The 19,623-nt window shown below is 42.0% G+C and overlaps 1 protein-coding gene across 1 annotated transcript in view; it reads left to right on the top strand.

Annotated features, from left to right (window-relative positions):
• LOC127687568 (phospholipase B1, membrane-associated-like) overlaps nucleotides 1-19,623 on the top strand; it is an 81,707-nt gene that overhangs the window by 32,383 nt on the left and 29,701 nt on the right. Inside the window, exons 12-15 of the mRNA XM_052186332.1 lie at nucleotides 3,360-3,431; nucleotides 4,727-4,807; nucleotides 6,688-6,751; nucleotides 13,790-13,848. Of these exons, the coding sequence (XP_052042292.1) occupies nucleotides 3,360-3,431; nucleotides 4,727-4,807; nucleotides 6,688-6,751; nucleotides 13,790-13,848 (276 nt within the window). The remainder of the gene's footprint in view (nucleotides 1-3,359; nucleotides 3,432-4,726; nucleotides 4,808-6,687; nucleotides 6,752-13,789; nucleotides 13,849-19,623) is intronic.

Raw genomic sequence — 19,623 nt, 5'->3', positions numbered from 1 at the left:
CATATGTTTTTTTTTCCTTTGAGTTTGTTTATGTAGTGGATTGCATTGATGGATTTCCTTATATTGAACCATACCTGCATCCCTGGGATGAATGAAGCCTACTTGATCATGGTGGATGATCGTTTTGATGTGTTCTTGGATTTGGTTGGCAAGAATTTTATTAAGTATTTTTGCATCGATATTCATAAGGGAAATTGGTCTGAAGTTCTCTTTCTTTGTTGGATCTTTGTGTGGTTTTGGTATCAGCGTAATTGTGGCTTCATAGAACAAGTTGGGTAGTGTTCCTTCTGTTTCTATTTTGTGGAATAGTCTGAAGAGTATTGATGTTAGGTCTTCTATGAAGGTCTGATAGAATTCTGCACTGAAGCCATCTGGTCCCGTGCTTTTTTTTGGTTGGGAGACTTTCTATGACCCCTTTTATTTCTTTAGGGGTTATGGGACTGTTTAGATGATCTATTTGATCCTGATTTAATTTTGGTGTCTGGTATCTGTCTAGGAAACTGTCCATTTCCTCCAGATTCTCCAGTTGTGTTGAGTACAGGCTTTTGTAGTAGGATCTAATGATTTTTTTAATTTCCCGAGTTTCTGTTGTTATATCTCACTTTTCATTTCTAATTTTGTTAATCTGGATACAGTCTATGTGCCCTTTGGTTAGTCTGGCTAAGGGTTTATCTATCTTGTTGATTTTCTCAAAGAACCAGCTCCTGGTTTTGTTGATTCTTTGTATGGTTCTCTTTGTTTCTACTTGATTGATTTCAGCCCTGAGTTTGATGATTTCCTGCCTTCTACTACTCCTGGGTAAATTAGCTTCTTTTTGTTCCAGGGCTTTCAAGTGTGTCATTAAGTTGCTAGTGTATGCTCTCTCCATTTTCTTTTTGGAGGCACTCAGGGCTATGAGTTTTCGTCTTAGCACTCATTTCATTGTGTCCCATAGATTTGGGTATGTTGTGTCTTCATTTTCATTAAATTCAAAAAGTCTTTGATTTCTTTCTTTATTTCTTCCTTGACCAAGGTATCATTGAGTAGAATATTTTTCAGTTTCCACATGTATGTGGGCTTTCTGGTTTTTTTGTTGCTATTGAAGGCCACTTTTACTCCATAATGATCTGATAGGAGGCATGGGATTATTTCAATCTTCTTATATTTGTTGAGGTCTGTCTTGTGACCAATTATATGATCGATTTTGGAGAAGGTACCATGAGGTGCTGAGAAAAAGGTATATTCTTTTGCTTTAGGATAAAATGTTCTATATATATATCTGTTAAATCTAATTGGTGTAAAGCTTCAATTAGTTTCACTGTGTCCCTGTTCAGTTTCTGTTTTCTTGATCTGTCCATTGAGGAAAGTGCAGTGTTGAAGTCACCCACAATTATTGTGTTAGGTGCAATGTGTGCTTTGAGCTCTAGTAAAGTTTCTTTTATGAATGAGGGTGCCCTTGCATTAGGAGCATAAATGTTCAGGATTGAGAGTTCTTCTTAGTGTATTTTTCCTTTGACCTGCAAGAAGTGTCCCTCAGAGTCTCTTTTGATGACTTTAGGCTGAAAGTCAATTTTATCTGATATTAGAATGGCTACTCCAGCTTGTTTCCTGAGACTATTTGCTTGTAAAATTGTCTTCCAGCCTTTTACTCTAAGGTAATGTTTGTCTTTGACACTGAGGTGTGTTTCCTGTATGCAGTAGAATGTAGGGTCCTGTTTACATATCCAGTCTGTTAGTCTATGTCTTTTTATTGGGGCATTGAGCCCATTGATGTTAAGAGATATTAAAGAATAGTGATTATTACTTCCTGTCATTTTTGATGTTATTTTTTAAATTTGATTGGTTATCTTCTTTCCGGTTTGCTGAAAGAAGGTTACTATCTTGCTTTTTCCAGGGTGAAGTTTCCCTCCTTGTATTGGTGTTTTCCTCCTATTATCCTTTGTAGAGCTGGGTTTGTGGAAAGATATTGGGTAAACTTGGTTTTGTCATGGAATATCTTAGTTTCTCCATCTATAGTGATTGATAGTTTTGCTGGGTATAGTAGTTTTGGCTGGCATTTGTGTTCTCTTAGAATCTGCATGAGATCTGCCCAGGATCTTCTAGCTTTCATAGTCTCTGGTAAGAAATCTGGTGTGATTCTGATAGGTCTTCCTTTATATGTTACTTGGCCTTTTTCTCTTACTGCCTTTAATATTCTTCCTTTGTTTAGTATATTTGGGGTTTTGATTATGATGTGACGGGAGGTATTTCTCTTCTGGTCCAGTCTGTTTGGAGTTCTGTAGGCTTCTTGTATATTCATGGGCATCTCTCTCTTTAATTAATGGAAGTTTTCTTCCATAATTTTATTGAATATATTTGCTGGCCCTTTAAGTTGTAAATCTTCACTCTCATCTATGCCTGTAATTCTTAGGTTTGGTCTTCTCATTGTGTCCTGGATTTCCTGGATGTTTTGGGTTACAAGATTTTTGGATTTTTCATTTTCTTTAACTGTTGAGTCCATGGTTTCTATGGTATCTTCAGCATCTGAGATTCTTTCTTCTATCTCTTGTATTCTGTTTTTGATATTTGCATCTATGGCCCCTGATTTCTTCCCAAGATTTTCTATCTCCAAAGTTGTCTCCCTTTGAGATTTCTTAGTTGTTTCTACTTCTGATTTTTAGATCCTGGATGGTTTTGCTTAGCTCCTTCACTTGCTTGTTTAAGAGATTTTTGTGTTTCCTCTTTCATGACCTCAGCCTGTTGACCAAAGTTCTCCTTTATTTCTTTAAGTGATTTTTGCATTTCCTCCTTATTGGCTTCTGAATTCTCCCGAATTTCTTTCAATGATTTTTGTGTTTCCCTTGTAAGGGCTTCTAACTTTTGATCCATTTTCTCCTGGGTTTCTTTAAGAGATTTATTTATGTCCTTCATATGATCCTGTAACAGCATCATGACCAGTAATTTTAAATCCAAATCCTGTTTTTCTGGAGTGTTGGGTATCTAGGACATGCTGCTAATGGAGAATTGGGTTCAGATGCTGCCATATTGCCTTGATTTCTGTTAGTAACGTTCCTACATTTGCCTTTTGCCATCTAGTTCTCACTGGTGTTAGTTGGTCTTGTCAAAGCTGGACTCATCAGTGCAAGCTTTTTCTTCGCAGCTGGTCTCCTGGTGCACAGCTGACCTCCTGCACTGCCTGGAGACTGGGTGCAGTAGCCCAGGCTGTTCCTGAGCCCAAAGCTGCGGTCTGAAGACTCCCACTAGAGGCCTCAGGGCTGGGTCCCCTGCTCTGTAGGTCCGGACTCACCACAGCATGCTGCTTACTCCCAGCCGGCCTCCGGTGTACCGCTGGCCTCTTGTACTTCCTGTGCCTTTGTTTTAGATTCCACTTTCTTTTCTAGATGGAACCAGTGGGTCGAAAGGATGAGTCACTCAGTTCCGCAGAGAGAAAGACAATGAAATGTCCCTCTCAGGTAGGAGATAATGGATTGGGTGGGCTGGGATGTGGGCAGACATATGGAATTTGCTGAAAAGTGGGGTCTTACTGAGAAGTTAGCCCCCTGACAGTCTTGGGCCTGTTGTCCTGGGCCTGAGCATAGGCTGTATGTGTCGCTGTCCTAAAACATATTCCTTTGGCCCATGAGAGCAGGCTAGCTGAGGGAAGGCCCTCCATACCCAGGGAAGCCACAGGAACAAACCACAGCTCTTTTGGTCTCCAGCTATGGTTCGGTTCCATTCACCTTCTCAGGGCCCTGGTCTCGTGTCCCAGGTGCCACTTGAAGCCCTTCCTCTCCCTCGGGAGGCAGAGTTGGTGAGTTGATCCTAAGGGGTATTGAAGGCTGTATCCTAACTATGTCCCCAACATGTAATAGATATATAAGCAATCTTTCCAAAGACATGGATGAAGAAAAAACAAACATAGTGATGGGGAATCCTTCTCTCGTGGGATGTAGGTTGATTCTTCTTGATGAATTAGTAAGTTGGTTGTGCTATACAATAAGAAGCAATAATTTACCTTTTCCCCTCTTCATTATGGCTTCCAAAAAGCCTAAAAGGGGTTTTCTTTTGGCTGAGATACATTGCTTAGCTCAGCGACACAGACCTTAGTGCTGGTCTGCAAGTGAGCCCTTTCAAAGCCTCAGGAACTTCTTCAGAGAGCCAAGAGGCAACTAGAAGGACAGAGCCAGGGAAAGGATTGGCTTTGTTGGGGTGTGCATAAGAATGCAGTGTTAGGATCCAGACACTGCTCAGGCCCATCACATCCACAGCAGCCTTTTCCCAGTCACAGAAATTGACAGGCACCTCCTGGGTCCCTAGTTATAGACCAACCTCTTGGGCCAGGGTCTATTTCATGGGAAGTGAATTTACAGTCACACACATCCTGTTCCCTAGCTCTATTCCTGGCTCCTGTCTGGCTTACAGACTTATACTGTGAAACCTCCCCATTCTTATTCTGTCACGTGGTCTCTGTACCTCTCTTCAGTGACCCCACCATGCTGTCTCTCTCTGGTGCTGGGGCCTGGACTATCCTCATGCTCTGACATTATGTTTCTGTCTGCTTGTCTATGACACTCATAACTTTTAAAATAAACTCCCTTCTCTCCAATAATCCTCCTTAGTTCTCTTGAGAACCCCACCCCACCATCTGAAACCTTTCAACAGGAAGGTTCCAGTTAACCACATCAATGATATCAAGCTTGTCACTATGATGACAAGTTTGATCTTTATGGATGAAGAGTCACAGTTATGTGTTATCATTTTTCTGCAGGAGAGCCCCTATCTGTTCACCTACAAAAATAGCAACTACCAGGCCAGTCATCTGAAGCTGAAACCCATAACAAGGGCTCAGGTAAGGAAAGAACAGCCTTGAATCTTTGTAACCTTCTACTTAAAGGACAGCCTTGAATCTTTGTAACCTTCTACTTTGCAACCTTCTGCTCTCTGTGTTGTCTCTGGGCACACTGAAAGCTGTAGTGTTGTGGAAACTGTAACAAGTTCCTGATATTCAGTCAGGGCTGACTGGGGAAGTGTTCATGGAGTGTTCCTCAGTGCCCTGGATTAGACGTGTCTCAATGTAGTTCTCGAAGGGTCACGAGGTGTTGGGGTTCCATGGCACCCTGAAAAGATACCTCAGACCCATCACGAACCTCTGGTTAGTCCTTGAGCCTTTAATCTAAGGAGGAAGAAAAACAAAACAAAACAAAACTTGTCTAAGTAGGAAAAGAGACTTGAGGTCTGGAGCCCAGAGAGTCTGGAGACGAGATAGCTGTAGAGTTGATACACACCTACACTGTTTTCTTCTCATTTGCAACTTGATTACGGCTTATCTCAGTTACTTTCAGATTCTTTCTGCTGAGATTAGATAGGGCACTTTGCATTCCTCTAGGGACACATAAAGCTTGGTACCTTCAGTCCAGGACAAAGGTAGATTAAGGTGAATTTTGTCCTTCTCTTCCCATCTTATGAAAAAGGGAAGTTTTCATCCCAAGCCGTAGCCTGAACTTCCCTAAGAAATCCAGGGTAGATACACTTAGAAGGAAGCAGACACAGGGAAATGAAGCCATTGGCTCGGGATGCAAATCCAGATTCTTCCATAGCCTGACTCTGGGTCAATAAGCAAGGCCTTAACCTTCCTGTACTTTGGGTTTTCATCTGGGAAGTAATGGCTGTGACTGTAATGGTCTTGCCACAGAGAGCTATAAAGTATGTGAATAAACAGAAAGCAAGTATTCCAGTGTCTGGCACGCAGTGAATCCTAGGGAAGTGTTGGTATTGTCTTGTCTGCATTGCTGTTCTCCCTCAGGAGACATTATTAAGTTTCTTCTACATCTCTAAAATGCAAGCTCAGAGAGACAAGGACTCAGGTCAGTGCCCAGGTCTGATTTGTTGGGCAGCTAAGGAGATGGATAGATGGGTTACAGACATGAGACGTTAAAACACAAATAAAAGACACTGCTGATCCAAAAGAGTACAGTTTGGTAGAGGAATGGACCCACCAGCCAGCAATTGCATGCACTGTAATAGCAGCTGGAATTAAATTTCGTGGTGGGTTTTCTGAGGGCCAAGTGAGGAAGAAAAGCCAACTCAGATGGTTAAAGACAACTTTCCTAACGGGGCCCATGGTCTCAGTTTTGAAGAGTGACTAGGAATGAGTCTGGTGGGTAGATGGCAAAGTAGAGAGAAGAAAAAAGCAGGGGGAACTGTTTACACAGGGGCTCGGAGGTGTGGGGGAGGACGGAGACCTTGCTCAAGGACAGACTAGAGTAGGGACTTGTTGGGATCCATGGTTTTATGCTGAGGTTGGTATACGGTAGCCATTGTTCAATCAACAAATAGTATTAATCTTCTGTGCTGCTTGGCACCATTCTGGTCTTTGGGATCACAATGAGAAACAACAGGGATGGGCCAGCTTGGCTTCGGCAGGGGAGGGTCACAGGGTCCTGAGAGAGACCACTGCAAATGGAGAAGAGATGGCCATCCAACCTGGGTGTGGTGATACGGCTGAGGGTTGCAACATTCCAAGCAAGAGTATTGAAGGCTTGAGCTCATGTGGAGGAGGTGGCAGTCCTGGGGTGAAGGAGACAGATTGAAGCAAGATTTTAACAAACACTGAAATTCTATTCAGTTTTAATGGTGTGCGGTCTTCTCCAATCTAACAGCTTGCCTCTCACCCGGCCTCTATGCCGTTACATGCATTTACTTCTAATTTCCCCTTGTGCTTCATTTCAGTTAAAAGAAGGATCAGAATTCAGCTGTCCTGACAAGAGCCCCTCAGACTCGGTCCCCACAACAGGTACATACATAGCTGTCGTGCTCAATGTGAGCTTCAACTCCACTTGAGGTCTGAACTTCAAGTCACGGCAACTTTAAAATGCCAAGGATTCCCAAGATGTGAGTTCAAGATGGGCAAGGTGGCCTAGGACAGTATTTATGGCTCTGCACGGAGCCACAAGGTCACGTTTATGCTTGATTACTCTTTAACTAAAATAATAGCATCATTATCAGAAAGCTTTACTGAGCGTTGACCCCTCATTTAGACCATGTGGTACAAAAGATTAAGGGTTGTTGAGTACAGTGCTTCTGTCTTAAAACCTTCACAGGTGAATTTGTTCTTTAAAAAAAAAAAAAAAACTTTTAAACAGGAAGCAAAATTAACCAGTCCATACCTCTTACCCAATGAATATGCAGACTGTGTTCAAGAGCTGCACAGAACATTATAAATGTACTATTTCCATTGTCTCAACTGTGTTTGTTCCTTTCCTTTCCCCCCCCCTCCTTCCCTCTCTCCTTTCTTCCTCTCAAGACATGGTTTCCTAATGTAGCTCTGGTTACCTTGGAGCTCACTCTGTAACCGGGCTGGCCTTGAACTCACAGAGATCCACCTGCCCCTGTGCTAGGATCAAAGGTATGCACCACCATTGGCTTCACTATTTTCTAAAATGTTGCTGGGCTCTGAATATGAGACTCAAGGAATGTTCAAGACAGTCAGTCGTTAACTTCCTAAAGTCTTCCTAAAAGGAAGCCATTAGTCTTCCTAAAGAGGAAACTGCGTGAGCACTGCAGCTTTCTTTGCTGTGAAGCAGCTTGTCTGTAGATATGGAATGTCATGTGAAGGTCATAGAGGGACCCAGGTGACTCCAGACCTTAGCTGTCTGTGATGTTCGTGCTGTAGGCCCTCATGTGTGGCATCAGAGGATAATTAGTTGTGCTCATGTCTCAGTTCTCTTGTTGGCAAATTGTTAAATCTCTCCTAAAAGCCATCTAGGAGTCTCTGTCCTAACTGATCTATTTTAACCTCTGACCTGGATTACTGGAAAGAGTAAAAAATTAGGCTTGAAGAAGTCATAGTACCTATAAGGAGTCTTACATTTGGAGTAATACTGTCACATTGGAGTAATACTGTCTCCTTGAGTTGTGAGCAGAGCAAATCAGTACCATGGTTTAACTTGCCTTCACAGGCATCTTGGCTTTGCAGATTAAGTTATATAATTATCAAGTGAGTTAAAAAATCTATTGCTGGGTGGTGGTGGTGCACAACCTTGATCCTAGCACTCAGGAGGCAGAGGCGGCAGCTCTCTTAAGTACTGAGTTCGAGGCCAGCCTATTTACAGAGTAAATTCCAGGACAACCAGGGCTACACAGAAACAAATACAAATCTCAATAGAGCCTGGATACAAAATTTATTCTTCAAAGCTATAGTGTTACAAAATAGACAATCGTATTTAATCCTTTACCTGTCATTGCCTGTTAATTGTAACAAAATAACCAGAATCTGGAATCTTAAAAGCATTTAAGCTCTCTTTAGTGCCAGGTATGCAATATTAGACTGCTTAACTGTTTGGCCACTGGTGATGGCCTCTGTGGCAAAGTTAAAACATGACAGAGAGATGGCAAGAGACTTGACAAAGGGGGCCATGTGTTGAGGTAGCCTTTCTTTGAACCACATTCTTTTTGGGGGGAGGATTTGATTTTTTTCCCCCCGAGACAGGGTTTCTCTGTGTAGCCCTGGCTGTCCTGGAGCTCACTCTTGTAGACCAGGCTGGCCTCAAACTCAGAAATCCGCCTGCCTCTGCCTTGCAGAGTGCTGGGATTACAGGCGTGCGCCACCACCACCCGGCTTGAACCACATTCTAATGAGGACTAACTCACCTTGCAAAACCAGCATCAACTCTGCCCATAGGCTCCACTGACCTATTTCTCTTGCATTAGGCCCATCTCTTAAGTTTCTACCTCCTTCACACCACCATATTGAGTACCAAGTCTCTGGTACTTGAGTCTTTGGGGCACCAAACCACATCCACAAACCCCACAGAAGTGATACAGATGATGATACATGAAGATGAGTTTAGACTTTATACTTCTTGCTCCTGTGTTTGATGACAATGAATTTCTATTGAGATCTATTTACAAGGTGGACTTTAACAGCAGAAACAGATGATCATCCTTATTTGTATGCCCTCCGGCAGTTAAAAACCCTTATTCTTAAACCTTAGGCCTTTGTATAGAGATATTGTATATATCTAGATAAATAGAGTATCACTTTGAAGGCTTTAATAACCATAATCTTAATCTTATCACTCTGAGAGAGGATTATCTGTAAAGTATTTTGCAATCTCCCTAAATTGTGTTTGTGTCCTGGTAACCATCCAATAGAACATATCTCCACATCTAAAAACCAGATAAAGTACAATTTCTTCCTTACTCCCTGACCTGGTGACTATTGTGTTTATTAGAGCTTGAAGAATTCAAGACCAGATCTCAAGGCCTTAAGATCTGAGATACCTCCTTGATAAGCACTGTTTAAGTAAACAAATAGATAGGTTGATTCAAGCCTTGCTGAGCTAACCAGATGGCCTATGACTAAATCACACGTCTGGTCCAGTGAAATTCACACTCATTTGAGAGTGTTGGGGTGCACCTCCGAGTCTCTTGGGAAATATCACTCAGGAAAAAGATCACAGAGACATAAACAATAAGGACATTTTTTTTTCATTTTTATGTCACTGATTTATGACTGAGTGTGTTAACCATATTTGCACTGAAGTAGTTATGTGTTTGAAAAAAATAGAAGAGGAAAAGGAAAAAAAACAGAATAACCTCAGCAAAGGAGCACATTACTGTTTTCCTTTGATCGTTACCGTGTTTCTGATAAATTCTTCCCTCTCTGGAGACCCTGTTAATGATGTCTAATTGAAATGAGAACATCTGGTTCACATCCTGTTAGAGCTGGCCATTTTCTTACATCCCCACTGGCTTAGCAAATGAGAGGAACCACTAAATACTTATGGAATAACTCTGAATAACTGAGAATCTTTAACTCATCCAATGATTCTCAGAGTTGATATATAAACTAGGTCGCAGTGCCACCAACCCCAATATTTGACTACGGTGTAAAACAGCTATTTTGCCCTCCCAATTATTTTTCAAAACCCTTTTGGTAGTCACCTTTCCTAGTGTGTCCCTCAACCCACAGATGCACAGATCAAAAACTATATCACAGAATAGGATACTGCCTTTCATCACTGGTCATGGTCCCTCGTGGTCTAGGTGTCCCTTCTTATCACGTACCAGAACTCGTGGGTGATGAATCCTCCTCTGCTCACCCGTGGGACTGTGCAGGATAAGGTCTAGAAAGCTGGTGCAAGGAATTTCTTTTTAATAACTAATCAGCATTTGGAATTCAATAAAGGATGAAGTCTTGCAAGGTCTCCCCCTGCTCCATATACATGTAGGATTTACAAAGCGCTTTGTGGCTGTGTAAACACTGACTATATTTTGATTCTTGCTATCATATAGCTGAGATGACTTAACTATCTACTTGGTGGGGGGCGTGTCTGCTGCTGACTTAAAGGGTTTTTTCCCTAAAAATGAGTGACCACAAGGGGATGTGGCTCATTGGTTATCTGTTGTATTCAAGGTGCTTATTCTAATTCCTTGGCGGAGGAAACTACCCATAGCTCTAAAAAATTGGAAGGCATCACCATGCGCCTGTATGTGGCTCTCAGCAGCAGTATGCAACAGGAAAAGTGTATTTATTTCAGACCCTGAGTCTTGCTAGACTCCCAGTACTATTATTTTACCCTAGTTAGGTAAACTGAGCTCTCCCAAAGCTAAGTTAAGAAAGTGGCCATGTTCCAGAAGTAGACAGGCGTTCACAGGCCTCTCACCTCATTGTGACCCAACTGCCTGTGTTGAGTGGAGGTCCAGCCATCTGTTCATAGAAATTGTGCCTTGGTACAGCCTGCCATCAGCAAAAGGTGTTGCTGTGTGGGGACTAAGAGCCTGCCAGCCCCTTAGTACATCCAGCCTACTTAGCAAACTCAAATTCTTCCTCAAGAAGCTTGTTTATCGGGTGTTTTCCTCCCTCAATGTTATTTCTTAAAATGTTATTTAAAAAGAAACATGTTTAAACAAATAAAAATGAATTGAGGATTTAGTGAAGGAACCATTGAAATGCTAAAGGATGGAGTAGAATGTCTAAATATAAGAATAAGATTGTGGGAATTGGAACTGGGACCCCTGCTGATAGGTTAGACATCATAGAGGAGTAGAAAGTGAAATTAGTGAACTGGAGGGTAGATGAGAGGACATTATTTAGATGCAGATTCAAACAAGAATGGCTCAAAAATGTTTAGGCAAAAAAGAAGTTCCATCTACAGTAAGCTTCCAGGCTTTGCTTCCTTTGATATCCCCTAAATAATCCATTATAATTTTTTTTTGCTATTTTGAGATAATAACCTTAAATCATTTCTCCTTTTTCTTCTCCCTTCAAACCCTCCTGTATACCCCCTTCCTGTCTCCCCAAGTTTCTTATTTAAACCTTTGAAATCTGTAAAATTACCATCACAGACCACATAAACTTTAATTCAAGCTAATATGTTTTATTAGTATATTTATAACTAATGCATAGAATGATCAGTACTTCTCAGGGGTAAGGTGGGGCTTTCAATACATCAATACAAGTAGGACAGCCAAATCCAGGAATCTGGCACTCAGACCTGTATCATTTCTTAGTGAATGAATGCATTTCTCATACTCCTCATATGTGTAAGATATCATTTATCCATATATACTTAGATTAAAATCTCCAAAGGCAGAACTGGGGTCCCAGTCTAATGTCAGTAAATTACCATCATTATGGAAATCCTTTCATCAAATTCTTAAAACTGGAGGGCAAATGGGTTAGAAAGCCCTAGCTAACAATTTACCTAGCAAACTGGTTTTTTAGATTACAGCACTAGATGGTTCAAGTTGTTGGGCTACACAAGAATAAAACACCAGCCTGCTGCCTGCTCCTCATGAGTATGTTTCTTCATGGGCTGAGGCCACGGTCTCCGCCTTCACGCTGTGCAGGCTGCCCACTCTTCCTAAGACAGCACCAGAACCTGCGTGGCCCCGTGATGAGGGCTCTGTAGAAATGTCCATGAGTCAATGATGAGTATAGAACTTCCTTCAAGGCAGAGAACTGCTTGTTCCAGATAACATTTATCTAATCAGCCCACATAAATTTAATCTTATCTGGAAATAGTTGTCTTTCCAGAGAGAGAAATTGCTAAAGCATTTTTTTTCTGTATTTCCAGGCTTCATCTGGAAATGCGATGGCATTGATAAACCTCAACCCAAGGTCTACAGAATATTAAACCTAAGAAATGCATGGGCTCAATCTTAGCAGTAGAATATTAGATAAGTCAACTCCTCCCACCAAGCCTTGCTACATGTGGGCTAATCTCTCCACTGAGAATCCTACAGAGTGGCCAACTAGATAGAGATCCTCACTGTAGAAACAAACTATATACAATCATGTGTATACACAGAGAGACAGAGAGACAGACAGAGACAGACAGAGAGAGACAGACAGAGACAAACAGAGAGACAGAGAGGGAGGGAGAGAGAGAGAGAGAGAGAGAGAGAGAGAGAGAGAGAGAGAGAGGGAGCAGGGGAGATCTGTATATGTGTACGCATTTTTTTGTTTCCTTTTTACCCAAATTTAAGAGGTAACTATGGACTGTTTGAGGTGCTTTTTATATATTTTTAAATTTTTATTCTGTGTACACATGTACATATTGTGTGGGCTTGCTTGTGCTGTGGTGCACATGTAGAGGCTAGAGGCCAGCTTACAGGGGTTCTCTATGTCTACCCTGTGGATCCTGGGGAGAAAACTTGTGTCTTTAGACACAGTGGCAAGAGCTTTACCTGCTGAGCCATCTTGAGGACCCTGGACTGCTTTTTAAGCTTTGGAGGCAAATCTGTCTCCTTTACATTTAACCAACTCCAAAGACCTTCCCCAGCCTGCACATAACAGTCGTCATTCAGAGACTCCACCATTATGGCCCTAAGAATATAGTGATTGACTGCCACCACAAGCTAAAATAAACCACTTTGGAGTTGAGGGAAGGGATTTTTTTTTTTACTCCCTACCCCCATAGCCTGATTTCTCTGGGAAGAGGTCATTTTAAAGTTTCCGTGCTTAGCCCTGTAGGCGTGTGTTAATGTGTGCAGCTGGGTTTGTGATTTGATATTGTTCTTCTAACCACATAGAGTAGCTGGGGAAGGCTGGGAAAGGCCACGTAGGCTATAATCATGTAAAAGGGACCGTGTGTGTGTATGTGTGTGTGTGTGTGTGTGTGTGTGTGTGTGTGTGTGTGTGTGTGTGTGTGTGTGTGTGTGATGAATTCCAGACTTCATGATGGGGGAAGGAAGAATAAACATACTTGTTGGCTCTAGAATCTAAGAAACAAGACTGTGGAGCTGCCATCAGGATTTGCAACGGCAGTCAAAGTTGCATGAGCCAATTTGTACCTAGACCTGGAAAGAAACAGTTACAGTCTCTTCTACAAATGCAGAAATAAACTGATGTCCATGGCTTCCTAATGAAAACATACTTCTCAGTAGGTCTCAAAATGTGGTATCCAGACAGGACTTGGGGCAGGCACAGTCCCTGAGTATCAGACATTCAAAAATCTTAGATCCACCACAGAACTGCAGAGTCTGAAGCCCTCGGTAGTTTAGGGGTCACAGGTGATTCTGTTGCCTGGCCCGGTTTGAGGATCAGTAATCTGCATTTTCTCTCAGGTATACATTCATGAGCCATGCATGTGCCAGTCTGCATCCTATTCTAGGACACATCAGGGACTTTTCTTTCCCAGTACAGGTCCTCAGTGGGCGTGGCAGCTGCCATTCTGCAAGCAGTATGAAAGTGGTAGAAATGCCTGAGTTAGCTGTGGTGGAGCAAGGCAGACCACCAGGAAAGCTAGGTTTCTCGGAGGCTCAGGGGACTAGGTCAGGGCTTCCTGAAACCCTCATTTTCCATTCATGCAGATTTGCTTTCTAGTTCACAGGCTGAGGCCAGCTGATATCAAGGTCATTGGAGCAATGGGTGACTCGCTCACGGTAGGTGACCTCAACTATAGAAGATTAAGAAGAGAGGAGATGTTGTTTAGGCTTTTGAGACAGGGTTTCACGTAGCTCAGGCTGGCCTCAAATTCACTATGTAACTGGGGTTGGCCTTGAACTCCTGATCTTCCTGTGTCTACTTCCCAAGTGTTGGGGTTAAAGCTGTGGGCTACCGTGTGCAGCTAGGAGAGGAGATTTTAGTGGATATGAAAACATGAAACTGAAAGTTGAGGTTTTACCCTTAGCCTGATTCTGGTCCCAGTCCTCAAAGGCTCCATATCCCCTCTGCCTTGCCCAGCATGATTTCCTTCCAACCTCTACACTCCTCTGCCATGCTGGGGTGAAAAACAAAGTAGAAGGGACCCTGAAGGGGCATGAGTGACTATGTGAAGTTACACAGCCCATGTCTGGGGTGGGACAGTATCTCCTGCTGTGAGTGTCTCCAAAGACCCAGCCAGTCCTGTGTGTCCAGGTAGAAAAGCTAAGAGATACCTGCTCACATGGGCGTACAGAGATGGTGAGAGCTAGGAACAAGTGCTGATGCGTATGGAAGTGTTGGGAAGAAGGAAAGGTCAATAGAAGAAGTTGAAGGGCTGGAGAGACGACTCAGTGGTTAAGAATACCGACTGCTCTTCCAAAGGTCCTGAGTTCAAATCCCAGCAACCACATGGTGGCTCACAACCATCTGTAACAAGATCTGATGCCCTCTTCTGGAGTGTCTGAAGACAGCTACACTGTATTTACATATAATAAATAAATAAACAAATCTTATTAAAAAAATAGAAGAAGTTGAGGCTCCAGAGATGTACTTCAGTATCTGCCCCAAGGTGATACTCCAGACCTCTTAGAAAGTACATTTTTTCTTATTCAATATCTTTTGTATTTTAATTTTTATTATTTATTATAGTCAACACAATATATATTCTTATACCAATGATAAAAATGATGGACATGTTATTAAGTGAACATACGAAGATAAAGTCTTTTTTGTTGGTTTGTTTGTTTGTTTTGTTTTTAGTAGGGCTTAAAATCTTGGCTCTTACTGTGTTACAAACCCAAAATAAGAACAATTTTTAGACATTGGCGTTCACTGTAATAAGGCTGTACGTTAATGTCCCTCACATCACCAAAGGATTTTACCTCCATAGTAGCTAAGCTAAGAGTTGACAGTTCTGCTGCGCCAAGGAATGAATTGTAGGCACAATTATTTGGATACAGATTTCCTGCTATGGTCAAAGCTATTTGACTTGAGTGATTGTCATCATTCTTCTGAGATGAACAGAGGGAACAGGTTACATTCATTTAAGAAATGGTGTGTGTATCAACATGGTGTATCCATGAAGTCATTCATCAACTGTTTCAATGAACAATGTTTCTACTTGGAGGGTGGCACAGACATTAGGTGAGGGTAAGATTCTGGTTCATTGGCTGTGATGATTTTAAAAAGCATTCATCTCAGAAGAAGAGTAACTTATAAGGTCATCTTCAAAATTGATATGATAATTTTAAATATCAAGCAAAACATTCAGTCTCACTCTTTGTTTTTCTCTTACAAGCCACCTCCCAAATTAATTGTCTACGGGTTTTTTGGCTGTATAAATAATTTTGAAATATGTAAGATGTTCTGAAAACCATAGTATAGTGTAAAAACATCAAATAAACAATCCTACTAATAGGCTGAGATAGGAGAAGCATGATTTCAAGACCATTATGTGGTACACAGCAAGACACTGTCACGTACAAATAAGCAGAAAGTGTATATGGATTGTACAATATTAAACATATTTCTCCAATTACCAAATTAGACAACTGTCTGACAGCCAACAAATTTCAGATTCTTCATATTTTTGAATTTAAATCAATTAGGATATGTTGGTAATATTAATTTTTATATTAAGAGATACTAAGGAAAAGTGTTACTTCCTGTTATTTTTGTTGTTAGAGGTGGAATCATGTTTGTGTGGGTTTGTTGAAAGATTACATTCTTGCTTTTTCTAGGGTGTAGTTTCCTCCTTGTGTTGGTGTTTTCCATCTCTTATCCTTTGTAGGGCTGGATCTGTGGAAAGATAATGTGTAAATTTGGTTTTATCGTGGAATATTTTGTTTTCTCTGTCTATGGTAATTGAGAGTAATTTGCTGGGTATAGTAGCCTGGGTTGGCATTTGTGTTCTCTTAGGGTCTGTATGACATCTGCCCAGGATCTTCTAGCTTTCATAGTCTCTGGTGAGAAGTCTGATGTAATTCTGATAGGCCTGCCATTATATGTTACTTGACCTTTTTCCCTTACTGCTTTTAATATTCTTCCTTTGTTTAGTGCATTTGGTGTTTTGATTATTATGTGACAGGAGGATTTTCTTTTCTGATCCAGTCTGTTTGGAATTCTGTAGACTTCTTGTATGTTCATGGGCCTCTTTCTTTAGGTTAGGAAAGTTTTCTCCTATAATTTTGTTGAAGATATTTACTGACCCTTTAAATTGGGAATTTTCACTCTCTTCTATACCTATTATCCTTAGGTTTGGTCTTCTCATTGTGTCCTGGATTTCCTGGATGTTTTAGGATAGGAGCTTTTTGCATTTTACATTTTCTTTGATTGTTGTGTCAATGTTTTCTATGGTATCTTCTGCACCTGAGATTCTCTCTTCTATCTCTTGTATTCTGTTGATGATGCTTGCATCTATGACTCCTGATCTCTTTCCTAGGTTTTCTGTCTCCAGGGTTATCTTCCTTTGTGACTTCTTTATTTTTTCTAGTTCCATTTATAGAGCCTGGATGGTTTTGTTCATTTCCTTGGCCTGTTTGATTGTGTTTTCCTGTAATTCTTTAAGGGATTTTTGTGTTTCCTCTTTAAGGACTTCTAGCTGTTTATCAGTGTAATCCTGTATTTCTTTAAGGGAGTTATTTATGTACTTCTTAAAGTCCTCTATCATCATCATGAGAAGTGATTTTAGATCCAGATCTTGCTTTTCTGGTGTGATGGTGTATCCAGGACTTACTATGGTGGGAGAATTGGGTTCTGATGATGCCAAGTAACCTTAGTTTCTGTTGCTTATGTTCTTATGCTTGCCCCCCGCCATCTTGTTATCTGTAGTGCTACCTGCCCTCACTCTATCTGAGTGGAGCCTGTCCTTCCTGTGATCCTGGTTGTGTCAGAACTGTTCAAAGTCAAACTGTCTCTGTGATCCTGTGATTCTGGGATCCTGTGATCCTGAGATCCTGGTGTGACCAAGTTCCTGGGATCCTGGGATCCTGGGATCCTGGGAGTGTAAAAGCACCTAAGTGGAACTTTCTCTGAATGTTTTGGGATTGGCTGTGGAGTTTGCACCCAAGATCTGCTCAGGGCACTGACCCAGACCAGAAGGAACCCATGCCACTGGCTGGGCAGAGTTCCTGCTTGCCTGGGTCTCGCTGGTTCCAGTAATGCTCTGTGTTGGGATAGATGTTGTGTCCTCCTCACCTCTGATCCTCTGATCCTGGACATGTTAGAGTGCCTGGCAGTGGAGTTTCTCTGGGTGTTGTGGGATTGGTTGCCAAGTTTGCGCCCAAGGTCTGCTCAGGATACTAGCCCAGACTGGAAGGCAAAAGTACATTTTTTAAAAAGCAGAATCAAGTCCATTGAGAGCCTATGGGAGTTGGTCCCCCTGAGGTTTCAAGAAACAAGTTTTCAAGGTCACTCCTGGGTGGAGTCCAGCTGTTGTCTCCAGCTGCTGCCCTCTAGATCAGTTACAAGGCAGCATTGCCAGGTGTTGCCTGAGTCCTCCATTCTAGCTGGTGTCCCTCTTGGGCAGTGGGTGAGAAGACGCAGAATCAACTGCTCAGACTCCGGGAGCAAGTGAAAATGTGGCAGCAAGCCCATTTAGTAATTCTTGGGAGCTCCCTTTATACCCAACACCCACATCTCAGTGGTCCCAAGCAAGCATGTCTTCCAAGTGGCAGTTCCCAATTGATTGTCATCTATCACCAATCTCTAAGCTCTCAGGAAGGCTTCATGTGGAAGTTGCCTCTGTAGCTGTACATCTGCCCCCCCCCATGTTTATGCAGAAGTAGTTACTGCCTTGGCAACAGCCTTTATGATCCTCCTAAACAGCCAGATTTGAACTCTCCAAGGATCAGATACCTGGCCATAATTGTGATTTAGTCACACAGTAAAGTCAGCTCACTCAGTAGCCCCATGACAGAAATCCTGTGAGGTCTGACATTCTTCACATTTGGCCAATATAGGAAGATGCAGTGAGTACCCAAGTCACTCGGCTCGTGAGTCTAGAAGCCAGGTCCAGAATGTAGGATCTAGAATGTAAGCCCCATAGTAGTCTTCACCATGAGATCCCAGCAGTTCCTTATCCCAAAAGTCCTACTATGTGTTATGCCTGGGAGAGACTGGCAGGCTGGTCATTGGCACCTTACCAGCCATGTAGCTCAGCCACTTCCTAGTGAGTGAGGTCTGATACCCACCCCCTCCCCATAGTCACTGGAAGATGCTCTCAGGACAGACAGCCACAGAGAATCACAAAGGTGCTCGGGACTTTGTGGGGAGGTGGCATGTGTGACGTGGTGGCAGTTAGGCACTGTGGTGGTTTGAATTTGCTTGGCCCAGGAAGTGGCACTGTTGGGAGGTATGGCCTTGTTAAAGGAAGATGTCACTGTGGGCTTGGAGACTCTTCTATTAGCTGCCTGGAAGCCAGTCTTCTGGTTGCCTTCAGAACAAGATGTTGAATTCTCAGCTCCTCCAGTGCCATGCCTGTCTAGACAGTTCATTTGCCAGCCATGATGATAATGAACTGAAACTGTAAGCCAGCCCCAACTAAATATTGTTCTTCATAAGAGTTGCCTTGGTCATGGTGTCTCATCACAGCAATGGAAACCCTGACTAAGATAGAAGTAGTACTAGGGACTAGGATGCAGCTGTGATAGGCCTGGCCGTGCTTTTATTTGGAGGAATATGGATTTTGTGACTTTGGATTTGGAATCCATAGAATGCTTTAAATGGGACTTTAATGGACCATCCTAGTAGGAATATGAAAGACATTGGTGGTGAGGGACATTTGAAGTCTAGAGATCTGTCTTATGTTTTGGTGAAGAATGTTACTACTTTTTGCCATTATCTAAAGAATCTGCCTAAGGCTAAGGTAAAGAGATTTATATTAATTACATTGACAAAAAAGTCTCAAAAAAGCCCAGCATAGTCTTTGTCCTCTGGTTTATTCTCATGAAGAGTGTTTTGATCAAGTGTAGTAAGCTTAGAAAGGCAAAATGCAAAATGTAGGTTCAAAGAGTAAAAGGACACCAGGAAGTGAAATGAAGCTAAGTCCTGTGTTCCAAGATATTAATTATCCATGGGAGTGGTGACCATGGGGCAAGGACCCACCCAGCTAAGCTTATGTGTTTGCAGTTTTATGCGGGATAATATCATGTTAAAAGTCCAAAGACATTATTAGGACCTGGTTATTGTTTACATTTGGACATTAGGAGATATGAATATGCATCAAATTGACAAGGGATAGATTTTGATGGCTATTCTCAGTTTTCCACTTGATTATGATCTATAATAAAAAGCTTAGTCCAGACATGGTGGTATACACCATTAATCCCAGGAGACAGAGGCAAGCAGATCTTGAGTTCAAGGTTAGCCTGGTACAGAGCAAATTCCAGGTAAAGAAAATCTTAAGTCTAGGTGTGATGGCACACACCTTTAATCCCAGTATTCAGGAGACAGAGCCATGCAGATCTCTGAGTTCAAGTACAGAGCAAGTTCCAGAACAATTCAGCTTTAGGCAG

Source organism: Apodemus sylvaticus, chromosome 6, assembly GCF_947179515.1.
Source record: "Apodemus sylvaticus chromosome 6, mApoSyl1.1, whole genome shotgun sequence".
NCBI lineage: Eukaryota > Metazoa > Chordata > Mammalia > Rodentia > Muridae > Apodemus > Apodemus sylvaticus.
This window is presented reverse-complemented; position numbering and strand designations above follow the sequence as displayed.